This window comes from Oncorhynchus masou, chromosome 2, assembly GCF_036934945.1.
Source record: "Oncorhynchus masou masou isolate Uvic2021 chromosome 2, UVic_Omas_1.1, whole genome shotgun sequence".
NCBI lineage: Eukaryota > Metazoa > Chordata > Actinopteri > Salmoniformes > Salmonidae > Oncorhynchus > Oncorhynchus masou.
In genome coordinates, this window is record NC_088213.1 from 16,173,468 (window position 1) to 16,191,124 (window position 17,657).

A 17,657-nucleotide genomic window follows, 5' to 3' on the forward strand; every position below is an offset into this window, starting at 1 on the left:
ATGACAAAACATTTATTTTTACTGCTCTAATTACATTGGTAACCAGTTTTACAATAGCAATAAGGCACATTGGGAGTGTGGTATACGGCCAATATACCATGCCTAAGGGCTGTATCCAGGCACTCCGAGTTGCACTTAAGAACAGCCCTTAGCCGTGGTATATTGGCCATATACCACACCCCTTCTGGCCTTATTGTTTAAGTATACAACATCTAGCTACAACCTACATGTGGTATTCAGTTGAGGCCAGATGGACGTACTTCCAAATACTCTAAAACATCTTGAGGCGGCTTATGGAAGAGAAATTAACATTCAATTCTCTGGCAATAGCTCTGGTGGACATTCCTGCAGTTGGCATGCCAATTACATGCTCCCTCACATCTGTGGCATTGTGTGATAAAACTACACATTTCAGAATGGCCTTTTATTGTATTTATTTATTTATTTGGCCAATTACCGTCATCCAAAATACCATGACCATCACAGCCCTACATGAATGCTTGCTGCACAGTGGTAATAACTGGCAATTATATGTTAGAAACCTACTCCTTCCTTCAAATCACTCAAAAACACTCGCCTGTTCTCTTTCTCTCAAATTCCCTTTTATCCTCTCTCTGTCTCCCTCTCTGTCCTTAATAATAAACACACCCCCTACTTCATTCCTTACCTTGTCATTACCTCACTCACAACCCTGTCCATATGGACTTATCACGCCTTTATACATATTTAATGCAAATACATATCCTATACATATTTCACTCTTCTCACTTCCCCACCTCCCCCTGTCCATCCACTCCTCCTCTCTATTCTCGCTCCCTCCATCCACCCCTCCTCCTCTATCTATTCTGCCTTCATCAACCCCTCCTCCTCTCTATTCTCCCTCCCTCCATCCACCCCTCCTCCTCTATCTATTCTGCCTCCATCAACCCCTCCTCTCTCTATTCTCCCTCCCTCCATCCACCCCTCCTCCTCTATCTATTCTGCCTCCATCAACCCCTCCTCTCTCTATTCTTCCTCCCTCCATCCACCCCTCCTCCTCTCTATTCTCCCTCCCTCCATCCACCCGTCCTCCTCTATCTATTCTCCCTCCATCCACCCCTCCTCCTCTATCTATTCTCCCTCCATCAACCCCTCCTCCTCTCTATTCTCCCTCCCTCCATCCACCCCTCCTCCTCTATCTATTCTGCCTCCATCAACCCTCCTCTCTATTCTCCCTCCATCCACCCCCTCTCTCTATTCTCCCTCAATCATCCATTTTCCTCACCCTTGTCACTTCAACCACCTTAGTCAACCACTCCCTAATTCCTTCCTCCCTACATCCTCCCCCCTCGACTCCCCCCCCCCCCCCACCTCTCTCCCAACCCAATCCTCCCTCCCTTTCCTCTTCCCTCCGCAGGCGGTTGATACCCGGGAGCAGGTTACAGCGAGGTGGGCGGTAAGCCTTGTGTGGACTGAGGAAGCATCATTTCCCCTCCTGCCATGGCAGTAGTGATGGGGGAAAACATTGACACAGTTACATATCGGGATATTATGTTTGATGATATATTGTATCGTGTTGACAATATCGCTATATTACTTTTGTGCTAGTTTGCTGTACCTGCACCAATATTCCAGTATTTTACTTAGCTAAGTTAGGACATGTTCTCGATCATCTTTTTAAATACGGAGGCAATTTGTTTTCAGCACTTTTATTTCCAGGACTGATCAGAACTGGTTTTCTCATAGCTCCTTGTCCCTTTGCAGCAGCAATATGTTTGGAACATTGAATTGCAATACATATACAATCATGAGAATCTCAATACATATCGAATCTGCACCCGAGTATGGTGACAATATTGTATCGCGAGGTCCCTGGCAACTCCCAACCCTACAACACAGTTTAATCCCCTGCCTGCCGCACACACGGCGGCTCTAGGGAGCGGGCTAGCTACAGCGCTAGCGACGTTATGCTAACTCCCATTATCTAACATGGGAAAACAGGCAGCTATGGCTAAATGACTAGTGTGAAGGTAATTTAGAGCGGTCCACACACTCCTACGTATTTATTTACACTACTCGAAGGATGATACAGTATTTAGGCTATACTCTAGTCCTGTGTAGTTTCTAGCTGGTCTCCACTTTATCCTCCCTCTCCTGAAAGGCTACATTGAAATGGGCTTGTATTTATGGCTGCCTGCAAGCACACACACACACACACAGATGAAAGGGCGGTCACACAGCCCCCGACATGATTTTATGGCCCTGAAAAGGTTGGGAAGGTGAGAGAAAGACGACTGAACAAAGGGAAAGATTTCTATTCAAATAGTCTCAAGGTTTAGTACATTTCCCAGATGTAGGTTATCCTATTTCCATGTACGACGCCTATTAGGTCACTCCAGCTAAACTGAACCATTTAAACAGGAAAAATACATGAAAAATATATAACTTGATTGTAAAAGTGAAAAAAATAAGAGTGATTTGTTGCCATTGTCTAGTCACCTCCCACACACACAGACTTCAGAATCACCCGTACAGCAAAGTAATCAGAGCCAATTACATTTCACCAGCAGTTTATATATCTCATTAAAAAAATAAGTGTGCCAATATCTCATTAGAGCTAATGTGTGTGTGTATGAAGGGGTGAGTGAGAGTTTGTGTGTGCGTGTGTGTGTGTGTGTGGGTGTGTGTAGGGGTGGCAGAGATGCAGTCACAGATGTTTTCACTGTCCCGATTGCATCCGGAGAAATAAAACAAACAGCCAGGTCAATTAAAGACAGGGTGCATCTTCACCAAACTAGATTAAAAAATAAACAGGATTTTGGGAGACTTTCAAAAATGGAATCCATAGTCCTATGGAGGAAGGATTGTTGACATACTGTACATTTGACATTTGTATCTTAAAGCATAATTGAGAAAAATATACAAATGAATATTGAAAATATATCATTTTTGATTTGCCACATTTTTCTATATATGGTTGAAGATAATATACTCTAAAGTTATGAGCATAGTAGTCAATATAACCAATCACAGCCCTCCTTTTAATTGTATCATTACTTTTTCCTAGCCACCGTGCTTCTACACGGTGGCTGGGGCGGCAGGGTAGCCTAGTGGTTAGAGAGTTGGACTAGTAACCCCCGAGCTGACAAGGTACAAATGTCGTTCTGCCCCTGAACAGGCAGTTAACCCACTGTTCCTAGGCCGTCATTGAAAATAAGAATTTGTTCTTAACTGACTTGCTTAGTTAAATAAAATAAATAAAACACCTGCATTGCTTGCTGTTTGGGGTGTTAGGCTGGGTTTCTGTACCGCACTTTATGATATCAGCTGATGTAAGAAGGGCTTTAAAAATTAATTTGACTGATAACCCTGAAGGAGCTGCAAAGCTCCACAGCGGAGATTGGAGTATCTGTCCATAGGACCACTTTAAGCCATACACTCCAGAGCTGGGCTTTACAGAAGAGTGGCCAGAAAAAAAGCCATTACTTCAAAGGAAAACATAAGCAAACACGTTTGGTGTTCGCCAAAAGTCATGTGGGAGACTCCCCAAACATAAGGAAGAAGGTAGTCTGGTCAGATGTGACTAAAATTGAGCTTTTTGGCCATCAAGGCAAACACTATGTCTGGCGCAAACCCAACACCTCATAACCCTGAGAACAACATCCCCACAGTGAAGCATGGTGGTGGCAGCATTATGCTGTGGCGATGTTTTTAAAGCGGCAGGGACTGGGAAACTGTTCAGAATTTAAGGAATGATGGATGGCGCTATATACAAGGAAATTATTGAGGGAAACCTGTTTCAGTCTTAAAGAGATTTGAGACTGGGACGGAGGTTCACCTTCCAGCAGGACAATGACCCTAAGCATACTGCTAAAGGAACACTTGACTGGTTTAAGGGGAAACTTTTAAATGCCTTCGAATGGCCTCGTCAAAGCCCAGACTTCAATCCAATTGAGAATCTGTGGTATGACTTAAAGATTGCTGTACACTAGCGGAACCCATCCAACTTGAAGGAGCTGGAGCAGTTTTGCTTTGAAGAATATTTTGCATCTTCAAAGTGGTAGGCATGTTGTCTAAATCAAATGACACAACAACCCCCCCCCATTTTTTAAAATTGTTATTCCAGGTTGTAAGGCAACGAAATAGGAAAAATGCCAAGGGAGTGAATACTTTTGCAAGCCACTGTACATACAGTATGCATCTGTTGGTCACAGATACCATTAAAAAAAAGGTAGGGGCATGGATCAGAAAACCAGTCAGTACCACTGGCTCCAGGTCATCTACAAGACCCTGCTAGGTAAAGTCCCCCCTTATCTCAGCTCGCTGGTCACCATAGCAGCACCCACCTGTAGCATGCGCTCCAGCAGGTATATCTCTCTGGTCACCCCCAAAGCAAATTTCTCCTTTGGCCGCCTCTCCTTCCAGTTCTCTGCTGGAACAAACTACAAAAATCTCAAACTGGAAAAATTTATCTCCCTCACGAGCTTTAAGCACCAGCTGTCAGAGCAGCTCAGATTACTGCACCTGTACATAGCCCATCTATATTTTAGCCCAAACAACTACCTCATCTCCTACTGTATTTATTTATTTTACTCCTTTGCACATTCTTCCACTGCAAATCTACCATTCCTGTGTTTTACTTGCTATATTGTATTTACCTCCCTTTATCTCACCTCACTTGCTCACATCGTATATAGACATATTTTTCTACTGTATTATTGACTATATGTTTATTTTACTCCATGTGTAACTCTGTTGTTGTATGTGTCGAACTGATTTGCTTTATCTTGGCCAGGTCGCAATTGTAAAATGAGAACTTGTTCTCAACTTGCCTACCTGGTTAAATAAATACATAAATAATCTGGTGTGACCAACATTTGCCTAATGCAGTGTGACATCTCCTTCACAGAGTTGATCAAGCTGTTGATTTTGGCCGATGGAATGGTATCCCACTCCTGTACAATGGCTTTGCAAAGTTGCTGAATATTGGCGGGAACTGGAACATGCTGGTGTACACGTGAATCCAGAGCAACCCAAACATGCTTAATGGATGACATGTTTGGTGACTTTGCAGGCCATGGAAGAACTGGGACATTTTCAGCTTCCAGGAATTGTGTACATATCCATGTGACATGGGGCTGTGCATTATCATGCTGAAACATGAGGTAACAGTATCCCTGTGCATTCAAATTGCCATCTTCTACCATAAACGCAACATGGGGCCCTCCGTTCACAATGATGACATCAGCAAACAGCTTGCCCACACAAAGCCATACACCTGGTCAGAGGTTGTGGGGGCGGTTGGACGTATTGCCTAATTCTCTAAAACGATGTGTGGGGCATCTTATGGTATACAAATTAACATTAAATTCTCTGGCAACCGATGTGGTGGGTGGATATTCCTGTCAACGATGTAAATACATTTGTGCAAACAAATGGAGAGAAATAAGCTTTTGTGTGTATGGAAATGTTTTATTTTATTTAGGCTCAATAAACATGGGACTAGCACTTTATATGTTGCTATGTGATTCATTGTGACAATACTAGATATGTTTATTTATATTTACTTAGTTTTAACTGTTAGTTTGTTTTGCCAATATCTTATTTGTTGTCAAGTTAAGGTTTCTTTTATTTTCAAATATTAGTTATTTAGGCTCAAGAAACATGGGACTAGCACTTTATATGTTATATATATATATATATATATATATATATATATATATATATATACACACACACACACACACACACACACACACACACACACACACACACATATAGTTTGAAGTCGGAAGTTTACATACACTTAGGCTGGAGTCAGGAACTTGTTTTTCAACCACACCACAAATTTCTTGTTAACAAACTACAGGTTTGGCAACTCGGTTAGGACATCTACTTTGTGCAGGACACCAACAGTTGTTTACAGACAGATTAATTCACTGTATCACAATTCCAGTGGGTCAGAAGTTTGCATACACTAAGTTGACTGTGCCTTTAAACAGCTTGGAAACTTCCAGAAAATTGTGTCATGGCTTTAGAACCTTCTGATAGGCTATTTGACATAATTTGAGACAATTGGAGGTGTACCTATGAATGTATTTCAAGGCCTACCTTCAAACTCAGTGCCTCTTTGCTTGACATCAGGGGAAAATCAAAAGAAATCAGCAATTTCCAAACGCCTGAAGGTACACCGTTCATCTGTACAAACAATAGCACGCAAGTATAAACACCATAGGACCACGCAGCCGTCATACCACTCAGGAAGGAGATGAGTTCTTTCATGTGAAAAGTGCAAATCAATCCCAGAACAACAGCAAAGGACCTTGTGAAGATGCTGGAGGAAACAGGTACAAAAGTATCTATGTCCAGAGTAAATCGAGTCCTATATCGACATAACCAGAAAGGCCGCTCAGCAAGGAGGAAGCCACTGCTCCAAAACCACAATAAAAAAGCCAGACTACGGTTTGCAACTGCACACGAGGACAAAGATTTTACTTTTTGGAGAAATGTCCTCTGGTCTGATGAAACAAAAATAGAACTGTTTGGCCATATTGACCATTGTTATGTTTGGAGGAAAAGGTGGGAGGCTTGCAAGCCAAAGAACACCATCCCAACCGTGGAGCATGGGGAGGGATGGCAGCATCATGTTGTGGGGGTGCTTTGCTGCAGGAGGGACTGGTGCACTTCACAAAATAGATGGCATCATGAGGAAGAAAATTATGTGGATATATTGAAGCAACATCTCAAGACATCATCAGGAAATTAAAGCTTGGTCGCAAATGGGTCTTCCAAATGGACAATGACCCCAAGCATACTTCCAAAGTTGTGGCAAAATGGCTTAAGGACAACAAAGTCAAGGTATTGGAGTGTCCAGCACAAAGCCCTGACCTCAATCTCATAGAAAATGTGTGCGCAGAACTGAAAAAGCGTGTGCGAGCAAGGAGGCCTACAATCCTGACTCAGTTACACCAGCTCTGTCAGGAGGAAGGGGCTAAAATTCTCCCAACTTATTGTGGGAAGTTTGTGGAAGGCTACCTGAAACGTTTGACCCAAGTTAAACAATTTAAAGGCAATGAATTGAGGTTATGTAAACTTCTGACCCACTGGGAATGTGATGAAATAAATAAAAGCTAAAATAAATAATTATCTCTACGACTATTCTGACATTTCACATTCTTAGGATCAACACTTTATTTTAACTGACCTAAGGTGGAATTTCTACTAGGATTAAATCTCAGGAATAGTGAAACTGAGTTGAAATGTATTTGGCTAAGGTGTATGTAAACATGTATGTATGTGATATCTATACAGTGGGGAAAAAAAATATTTAGTCAGTTCTCCCACTTAAAAAGATGAGGCCTGTCATTTTCATCATAGGTACACTTCAACTATGACAGACAAAATGAGAATTTTTTAATTTTTTTTTTAATCAAGAAAATAACATTGTAGGATTTTGAATGAATTTACTTGCAAATTATGGAAAATAAGTACTTGGTCAAACAAGCAATATAAACAAGCAATATTTCTGCTCTTACAGACCTGTAACTTCTTCTTTAAGAGGCTCCTCTGTCCTCCACTCGTTACCTGTATTAATGGCACCTGTTTGAACTTGTTATCAGTATAAAAGACACCTACCTGTCCACAACCTCAAACAGTCACACTCCAAACTCCACTATGGCCAAGACCAAAGAGCTGTCAAAAGAAAACCAGAAATAAAATTGTAGACCAGCACCAGGCTGGGAAGACTGAATCTGCAATAGGTAAGCAGCTTGGTTTGAAGAAATCAACTGTGGGTGCAATTATTAGGAAATGGAAGACATACAAGACCACTGATAATCTCCCTCGATCTGGGGCTCCACACAAGATCTCACCCCGTGGGGTCAAAATGATCACAAGAACGGTGAGCAAAAATCCCAGAACCACATGGGGGGGACCTAGTGAATGACCCAAAGAGGGCTGGGACCAAAGTAACAAAGCCTACCATCAGTAACACACTACGCCGCCAGGGACTCAAATCCTGCAGTGCCAGACGTGTCCCCCTGCTTAAGCCAGTACATGTCCAGGCCCGTCTGAAGTATGCTAGAGAGCATTTGAATGATCCAGAAGGAGATTGGAAGAATGTCATATGGTCAGATGAAACCAAAATATAACTTTTTGGTAAAAACTCAACTCGTCGTGTTTGGAGGACAAAGATGCATTCAAAGAACACCATACACCAGTTGCATCCAAAGAACACCTTACCTACTGTGAAGCATGGGGGTGGAACATCATGCTTTGGGGCTGTTTTTCTGCAAAGGGACCAGGACGACTGATCCGTGTAAAGGAAAGAATGAATGGGGCCATGTATCGTGAGATTTTGAGTGAAAACCTCCTTCCATCAGCAAGGGCATTGAAGATGAAATGTGGCTGGGTCTTTCAGCATGACAATGATCCCAAACACACCGCCCGGGCAACGAAGGAGTGGCTTCGTAAGAAGCATTTCAAGGTCCTGGAGTGGCCAAGCCAGTCTCCAGATCTCAAACCCATAGAAAATCTTTGGAGGGAGTTGAAAGTCCGTGTTGCCCAGGAGATCTGCATGGAGGAATGGGCCAAAATACCAGCAACAGTGTGTGAAAACCTTGTGAAGACTTACAGAAAACGTTTGACCTCTGTTATATACCATTTGTTGGCAATGACAAAGTATTGAGATAAACTTTTGTTATTATTAATACTTATTTTCCACCATAATTTGCAAATAAATTCATTAAAAATCCTACAATGTGATTTTCTGGATTTTTTTTCTTCTCATTTTGTCTGTCGTAGTTGAAGTGTACCTATGATGAAAATTACAGGCCTCTCATCTTAAGTGGGAGAACTTGCACAATTGGTGGCTGACTAAATACTTTTTTGCCCCACTGTATTTTCATACACACACACAAATGACCTAATCTAAAAATATATATATTTTCAATATTCATGTTTATATTTTTAAATGTTCATACTCATTTTACAGATATTCATATTCCTCAAAAGGACCCTTCTATGGATTACATTTTGTGAAAACTCAGGGTCTTTTACTGTTCAGGGAATCACCCAGACACACACGGAACACAAAAAACATGCCTCCTTTTTTTTTAAGACAGTGATTTCGCTGACATAATAGAAAAGAATCAGTTGAAAACCTCTGTGGTAAACCTCCATAGGAACAGGGAGCCGATGGAAACCCCCCCACCACCAAACCATTCTAAATAAACCTAACCAAAACAACAAAGATCCTCATTCCTCATGGTTAAAACAAAACAGACATAGCTTTCAATCAATCCATGTTAGAAAGAGTACAATGTTCAAAGAGCTGCTGGCAGCCTCAGTCATAGTGGTTTGGGGTGGAGTGGTACGGCCTTACTGGGCCATCCAGGCATTGAGGCATCTCCACATTTAAACAGCATGAAAGGCAAAAGATTAAAGACCACCGAGAGCACCAGCGCACCCGATTGATTCATTATACATCAAAGGGTGATGCGAGTCAATCTGCCTCCCTGAAATACAGCGTTTCTCTCCATCTCATCTAACTGCTCTAGACGTAATGGGAACGTGGGTTAACTTAATACCATGTGGGTTTGGTTGATCACGTTTGTGTTTTAGACGATAGAGAAGGGGAGTAATGTGGGTTGAATTGTGTTGTGGTTCAGCAGTGCTTTATGGTGATTGTGCTGTAGCCTCCAGTCAGTGTAAAATGGCTGGCTGTGGGTTGATGCTGAAGTGGTGCAGTTCGCCCTCTGCTGGTTAGAAGTTGTATAACAGTAGGGAGGAAAAGAGGAAAGCCAATGATGTCATTGTAGTAGAATCAATTACACCCTAGCCTAAATCACCAACCGTTTCCTCTCTGGGAAATAAAACTAAAATTACAACAATTATTTTTACAAGTACTCTGAAAAGCTACTAAATTACAGTACCAGGAGTAGTTAGTTACTTTGTATCTCTGGCAATCTGTTTCTCTATGGGATGCCCAGCCGTTGAACATGTGTTCTACTTCAACTTCAGCTGGATTATTAGCGGACTATTTGAATCAGGTGTGTTAGTGCTGAGATGAAATAAATACGTGTTTCAAGACTGGAAAAGGCAAACGAAGCTATAAAAAAAAAATCTATGCTTTGTACCAGATACATTTTAAATCATCTAGCTGATACTCTTATCCAGAGCAACATACAGGAGCAATTAGGGTTAAGTGCCTTGCTCAAGGGCACAACAACAGATTTTTCACATCGTCGGCTTGGGGAGTCGAACCACCGACCCTTCGGTTCCTGGCCCGATGCTTTAACTGCGAGGCTCGGTACCGATTAGCACCAATCTAAAGTTACATGTTAATACAGTAACTAACTGAATGAGATTATATTAACTATCCTTGTTCAATCACATTTTATTTGTCACATGCACCGAATACAACTGGTGTAGACCTTACAGTGAAAGGCTTACTTACAAGCCCTTAACCAACAATGTAGTTAAGAAAATAAAAGTAAGAGATAAGAAAAACAAATGATTAAAAAGCAGCAGTAAATAACAATAGCGAGGCTATATACAGGGGGAACCGGTACAGAGTCAATGTGGAGGCTATATACAGGGGGAACCAGTACAGGGGGCGGCAGGGTACAGAGTCAGTGTGGAGGCTATATACAGGGGGAACCGGTACAGAGTCAGTGTGGAGGCTATGTACAGGGGGTACCGGTACAGAGTCAATGTGAAGGCTATATACAGGGGGAACCGGTACAGAGTCAGTGTGGAGGCTATATACAGGGGGAACCGGTACAGAGTCAGTGTGGAGGCTATGTACAGGGGGTACCGGTACAGAGTCAATGTGAAGTACAGAACCGTCAGTGTGTGAGGCTATATACAGGGGGAACCGGTACAGAGTCAGTGTGGAGGCTATATACAGGGGTGGACCGGTACAGAGTCAATGTGGAGGCTATATACAGGGGGAACCGGTACAGAGTCAATGTGGAGGCTATATACAGGGGGAACCGGTACAGAGTCAATGTGGAGGCTATATACAGGGGGAACCGGTACAGAGTCAATGTGGAGGCTATATACAGGGGGTACCGGTACAGAGTCAATGTGGAGGCTATATACAGGGGGTACCGTTACAGAGTCAATGTGGAGGCTATATACAGGGGGAACCGGTACAGAGTCAATGTGGAGGCTATATACAGGGGGAACCGGTACAGAGTCAATGTAGAGGCTATATACAGGGGGTACCGGTACAGAGTCAATGTAGAGGCTATATACAGGGGGTACCGGTACAGAGTCAATGTAGAGGCTATATACAGGGGGTACCGGTACAGAGTCAATGTGGAGGCTATATACAGGGGGTACCGGCACAGAGTCAATGTGGAGGCTATATACAGGGGGTACCGGTACAGAGTCAATGTGGAGGCTATATACAGGGGGTACCGGTACCGAGTCAGTGTGTCAATATGTGGGGGCACAGGTGTCGAGGCAATTGAGGTAATTATGTACATGCAGGTAGGGTTATTAAAGTGGCTAAGCATAGATAGTGACAGAGTAGCAGTAGCGTGGGGGGGAGGGGTAGTCTGGGTAGCCATTTGATTAGCTGTTTAGGAGTCTTATGGCTTGGGTGTAGAGGCTGTTTGGAAGCCTCTTGGACCTCTAGAATTTGCGCTCCGGTACCGCTTGCCTTGCGGACAGTCTATGACTTGGGTGGCTGGAGTCGTTGACAATTTTTAGGGCCTTCCTCTGACACCGCATAGTATGGAGTTCCTGGATGGCAGGAAGTGATGTGGTGTGCATACGGCCCAGCCCCGGTGATGTGCTGGGCCGTATGCACTACCCTCTGTAGAGCCTTGCGGTCGGACGCCGAGCAGTTGCCATACCAGGCAGTGATGCAACCAGTCAGGATGCTCTCGATGGTGCAACTGTAAAACCTTTTGAGGATTTGAAGACCCATGCCATATTCAGTCTCCTGAGGGGGGAATGGGCTTTGTCGTGCCCTCTTCACAACTGTCTTGGTGTGTTTGGACCATTCTAGTTTGTTGGTGATGTGCATGCCAAGGAACTTGAAGCTCTCAACCTGTTTGACTACAGCCCGTTGATGATAATGGGGGCGTGCTTGGTCCTCCTTTTCCTGTAGTCCACAATCATCTTCTTTGTCTTGATCATGTTGAGGGAGAGGTTGTTGTCCTTGCACCACATGGTCAGGTCTCTGACCTCCTCCCTATAGACTGTCTGATCGCTGCTGGAGTGGTGTTGGAGTCGTGCCTGGCCATGCAGTCATGAGTGAACAGGGAGTATGGAGGGGGCTGAGCACGCACCACTGAGGGATCCCTATGTTGAGGATCAGAGTGATGGATGTGTTGTTACCTACCCTTTCCACCTGGGCGCAGCCCATCAGGAAGTCTAGGATCCAGTTGCAGAGGGAGGTGTTTAGTCCCAGGGTCCTTAGCTTAGTGATGAGATTAGAGGGCACTATGGTGTTGAATGCTTCGCTGTAGTCCATGAATAGCATTCTCGCATAGGTGTTCCTTTTGTCCAGTTGGGAAAGGGCCGTGTGGAGTGCAATAGAGATTGTGTAACTGAGCTACGGTGGATCTGTTGGTGCGGTATGCAAATGGGGGTGGATCTAGGGTTTCTGGGATAATGGTGTTGATGTGAGCCATGACCAGCCTTTCAAAGCACTTCATGGCTACAGATGTGAGTGCTACGGGTCGGTCGTCATTCAGGCAGGTTACCTTGGTATTCTGGGGCACAGGAACTGTTACCTGACACCCATTACCTTGTAATTATGTTGACTTTGAAAATCCATTTCTGCATTGCTTTAAACAATAATGACAGGATTATTTTGGAACAAAGCATTTCATCCCAGTTTAATGTAAGAGGATGACTACCGCTTGGAACAAGAGCAACTCGTCAGTCAAAACCAATATTCCGTGAGCAGACCGTTTAAAATTCCATCCGTTTTTCCAGACTCTTGGTTGTTATCCCTTGGAGTGTTTTCTTGGCTGAGAGGGAGAGGAAAAGACTTGAGACGTGTTGGGCGTCACGCCAGCCAGGATGAAACGATGTCCTGTCTGTCTGTTAGAGGTGTCTGTGGTTCCTACACTCACCAGGAGAATATCACATAGCCTTCACACAGAGCTAAGTGCTCGGAGTGTCCGGGCAGGTTCGTACGCGTACCAGTGTACAGAAGCGTGTGTGTAGGAAGGTACGTGGTCACACTAACCTGCTCCTTGTATTGCTCCTGAGACAGACAGTCGGTCATGTTGACACAGCCCAGCAGGCAGCCGGTGGGGTAGTCTTTAGGAAACTTAAGATCTGGGGAGAGGAAGGTGGTCGGTGAGAGTCAACAGTATGTTTATATACATCCTAATAAATATTTTAATTGATTGGTGTGTGCGTGTGTATGGGGGGGTAGAGAAAGTGGTAGACTGTCTGTGTGTAACAGTGTGTGCGTAACCATGTGTGTGTGTGTGTGTGTGTGTGGGGAGGGTCCAGAGAAAGTGGTAGATTGTGTGTGTGTGTGTGTGTGTGTGTACCTCTCTTGTAGATCTGAAGGAACAGGTTCTCCACCTGAGTGACCTCCTCAGGGGTGGGCCTCTTGGCTGCAGCTGCTATCCACAGGAGCCCGCGGTGGGATGTGTACCAGCTCCTCCCCTCCACCCTGGACACACATCATATTCTTTTTAGCAGACGCTTTAATCCAGACTGATTTACAGTCATGCATTTTAACATACAGCTGTTCCCGGGAATCAAACCCACTGTCCTGGCATTGCAATCGCCATGTTCAACTAACCGAGCTACAGAGGACCGTGTTCTACTAACCGAGCTAGGACCTTTTGAGTTTGACCAATAGCATGGCCAGTAGGGATGTTGTTGACCAATAGCATGGCCAGTAGGGACGTTTTTGACCAAGAGCATGGCCAGTAGGGATGCGTTTGACCAATAGCGTGGCCAGTAGGGATGTTGTTGACCAACAGCATGGCCAGTAGGGATGTTGTTGACCAATAGCGAGGCCCATTATTAGTGTCCTGTACCTCTTTATTTCTTTGACCAGTAGCGAGGCCCATTATGAGAGTGTTCTGCACCTCTTTATTCCTTTGACCAACAGCGAGGCCCATTATTAGAGTGTTCTGTACCTCTTTATTCCTTTGACCAGTAGCGAGGCCCATTATTAGTGTCCTGTACCTCTTTATTCCTTTGACCAGTAGCGTGGCCCATTATGAGAGTGTACTGTACTTCTTTATTCCTTTGACCAACAGCGAGGCCCATTATTAGTGTTCTGCACCTCTTTATTCCTTTGACCAATAGTGAGGCCCATTATTAGAGTGTTCTGTACCTCTTTATTCCTTTGACCAGTAGCGAGGCCCATTATGAGAGTGTCCTGTACCTCTTTATTCCTTTGACCAATAGTGAGGCCCATTATGAGAGTGTTCTGCACCTCTTTATTCCTTTGACCAATAGCGAGGCCCATTATGAGAGTGTTCTGCACCTCTTTATTCCTTTGACCAACAGCGAGGCCCATTATTAGAGTGTTCTGCACCTCTTTATTCCTTTGACCAATAGCGAGGCCCATTATGAGAGTGTCCTGTACCTCTTTATTCCTTTGACCAGTAGCGAGGCCCATTATGAGAGTGTTCTGCACCTCTTTATTCCTTTGACCAACAGCGAGGCCCATTATTAGAGTGTCCTGTACCTCTTTATTCCTTTGACCAGTAGCGAGGCCCATTATTAGTGTCCTGCACCTCTTTATTCCTTTGACCAATAGCGAGGCCCATTATTAGTGTCCTGTACCTCTTTATTCCTTTGACCAGTAGCGAGGCCCATTATTAGAGTGTTCTGTACCTCTTTATTCCTTTGACCAGTAGCGAGGCCCATTATTAGTGTCCTGTACCTCTTTATTCCTTTGACCAATAGCGAGGCCCATTATTAGAGTGTTCTGTACCTCTTTATTCCTTTGACCAGTAGCGAGGCCCATTATTAGAGTGTCCTGTACCTCTTTATTCCTTTGACCAACAGCGAGGCCCATTAGAGTGTCCTGTACCTCTTTATTCCTTTGACCAATAGCGAGGCCCATTATTAGAGTGTCCTGTACCTCTTTATTCCTTTGACCAATAGCGAGGCCCATTATTAGTGTCCTGTACCTCTTTATTTCTTTGACCAATAGCGAGGCCCATTATTAGTGTCCTGTACCTCTTTATTCCTTTGACCAGTAGCGAGGCCCATTATTAGAGTGTCCTGTACCTCTTTATTCCTTTGACCAATAGCGAGGCCCATTATTAGAGTGTCCTGTACCTCTTTATTCCTGACCAACAGCGAGGCCCATTATTAGAGTGTCCTGTACCTCTTTATTCCTTTGACCAGTAGCGAGGCCCATTATTAGAGTGTCCTGTACCTCTTTATTCCTTTGATCAGTAGCGAGGCCCATTATTAGAGTGTCCTGTACCTCTTTATTCCTTTGACCAATAGCGAGGCCCATTATTAGTGTCCTGTACCTCTTTATTTCTTTGACCAATAGCGAGGCCCATTATTAGTGTCCTGTACCTCTTTATTCCTTTGACCAGTAGCGAGGCCCATTATTAGAGTGTCCTGTACCTCTTTATTCCTTTGACCAATAGCGAGGCCCATTATTAGAGTGTCCTGTACCTCTTTATTCCTGACCAACAGCGAGGCCCATTATTAGAGTGTCCTGTACCTCTTTATTCCTTTGACCAATAGTGAGGCCCATTATTAGAGTGTCCTGTACCTCTTTATTCCTTTGACCAACAGCAAGGTCCATTATTAGAGTGTACTGTACCTCTTTATTCCCTTGACCAATAGTGAGGCCCATTATTAGAGTGTCCTGTACCTCTTTATTCCTTTGACCAACAGCAAGGTCCATTATTAGAGTGTTCTGTACCTCTTTATTCCCTTGACCAATAGTGAGGCCCATTATTAGAGTGTCCTGTACCTCTTTATTCCTTTGACCAGTAGCGAGGCCCATGGTTGGTGCATGCTGAGGCACCAGCCCCCGTCTGCCATCTCCTGCAGCTCTCTGTCCTGCAGCCGGAGTCTGGAGCGTTCTGGGCCGACAGCGCCGTCTCCCTCTGTACCAACAACACCTTTATCCTGAGATCTCCGAGGGCCACTGCCCACGTCCACCCACTGGAGATGCATGGTAAAGAAAGGAGTAGAGATTCACAGAATTATGTTGACAAAATGTTAGCAGCTGTAGAGGGATATACCAGGGTAAATAGACACAGTATTTTCTCATGATGTTGTGGCGTGTGTGTGTCCTACCTTGGGTGCAGCCTGTACGATGTTGGGGTTGACCAGCTCTCTCAGGTGCTGCCGCCCCGCTGGTCCCTCAGGGCGTTGGGGAGCTTTCCCCTTGGTGCCTGTGTTGAGGGCCTTGACCGTCTCGTCAAACCTAAAAACACCAAGGAGTGTGGTCAGTAGGATGCTTTTTAGATGCCTTGTTTCAAACTACACACACGTGAACCCCTCTAGCTGTAACAGTGTGTATACATTACCAGGAGAAATGGAGGTCATCACTGTGTTGTGAATGTCTGAATGGTGTATTAAAAACCTACTCTTGTTTATGTAACCCAAGCACTCACATAACTAAACCTGGGACTAAGTCTGTTTCTGCTCTACCTGACATGTTGTCCTATCAGCAAGTCCATGGTGTTCCAGTCTGCAGTAGTAAACTATATGAGAAGTAGGGTGTGAATTAGTGGAGGCTGCTGAGGGGAGGACGGCTCCCAATAAAGGCTGGAACGAAGCGAATGGCATTGAAACACGCGTGCTTGATACCATTCCACCTATTGTTCTCCAGTCATTACCACGAGCCTGTCCTCCCCAATTAAGGTGCCAACAACCTCCTGTGGTGTGAATTGAGATGTTTTCATGTCATTCACTCACTTGTTGTAGTAATGACTGTTATCCTCTCCCTCGTCAAGCACCTGTCGGCCTGTGAAGTCCAGCGTGATCTTCCTGTCCTTCCTGGAGGCGTGGCGAAGCTCCCGTAGCTCCTCCTCCTTCTTCCTCAGGTGCTCGCGCTCGCTAGGCGACAGCCACTGGTTGGAGTCGGTGGCAAAGTAGTCTGACTCGTCATCCAGGACCTGCGTTCGTCGCGTACTGTCGATGTAAACAGGGGGAGGGGTTATGAAGATAATCTCACTCCTGTCATCGGCATATAAAGGACCCAGCCTCCACATATAAAGGACCCAGCCTCCCCATATAAAGGACCCAGCCTCCCCATATAAAGGACCCAGCCTCCCCATATAAAGGACCCAGCCTCCCCATATAAAGGACCCAGCCTCCCCATATAAAGGACCCAGCCTCCCCATATAAAGGACCCAGCCTCCCCATATAAAGGACCCAGCCTCCCCATATAAAGGACCCAGCCTCCCCATATAAAGGACCCAGCCTCCCCCCCAGCCTCCCCATATAAAGGACCCAGCCTCCCCATATAAAAAGGACCCAGCCTCCCCATATAAAGGACCCAGCCTCCCCATATAAAGGACCCAGCCTCCCCATATAAAGGACCCAGCCTCCCCATATAAAGGACCCAGCCTCCCCATATAAAGGACCCAGCCTCCCCATATAAAGGACCCAGCCTCCCCATATAAAGGACCCAGCCTCCCCATATAAAGGACCCAGCCTCCCCATATAAAGGACCCAGCCTCCACATATAAAGAACACAGCCTCCA

General features: G+C 44.7%; 1 protein-coding gene and 1 long non-coding RNA gene across 4 annotated transcripts in view; one reads left to right on the plus strand and one right to left on the minus strand.

Annotated features, from left to right (window-relative positions):
• LOC135556013 (uncharacterized) overlaps nt 1–1,435 on the plus strand; it is a 65,279-nt gene extending 63,844 nt beyond the window's left edge. Inside the window, exon 3 of the long non-coding RNA XR_010457936.1 lies at nt 1,397–1,435. This is a non-coding gene — a long non-coding RNA (uncharacterized LOC135556013). The remainder of the gene's footprint in view (nt 1–1,396) is intronic.
• Nucleotides 1–17,657, minus strand: part of trip4 (thyroid hormone receptor interactor 4) — an 84,988-nt gene that overhangs the window by 63,446 nt on the left and 3,885 nt on the right. For 2 of the 3 annotated variants that reach the window (XM_064988848.1, XM_064988864.1), the window contains 5 exons: nt 16,867–17,082; nt 16,243–16,372; nt 15,914–16,107; nt 13,503–13,627; nt 13,190–13,281 (listed from right to left, as the gene is read on the minus strand). In XM_064988848.1, coding sequence (XP_064844920.1) covers nt 13,190–13,281; nt 13,503–13,627; nt 15,914–16,107; nt 16,243–16,372; nt 16,867–17,082 — 757 coding nt within the window. Of the gene's footprint in view, nt 1–5,767; nt 9,735–13,189; nt 13,282–13,502; nt 13,628–15,913; nt 16,108–16,242; nt 16,373–16,866; nt 17,083–17,657 lie in introns of those variants that run through there. The other variant, XM_064988856.1, reaches the window with a different exon arrangement.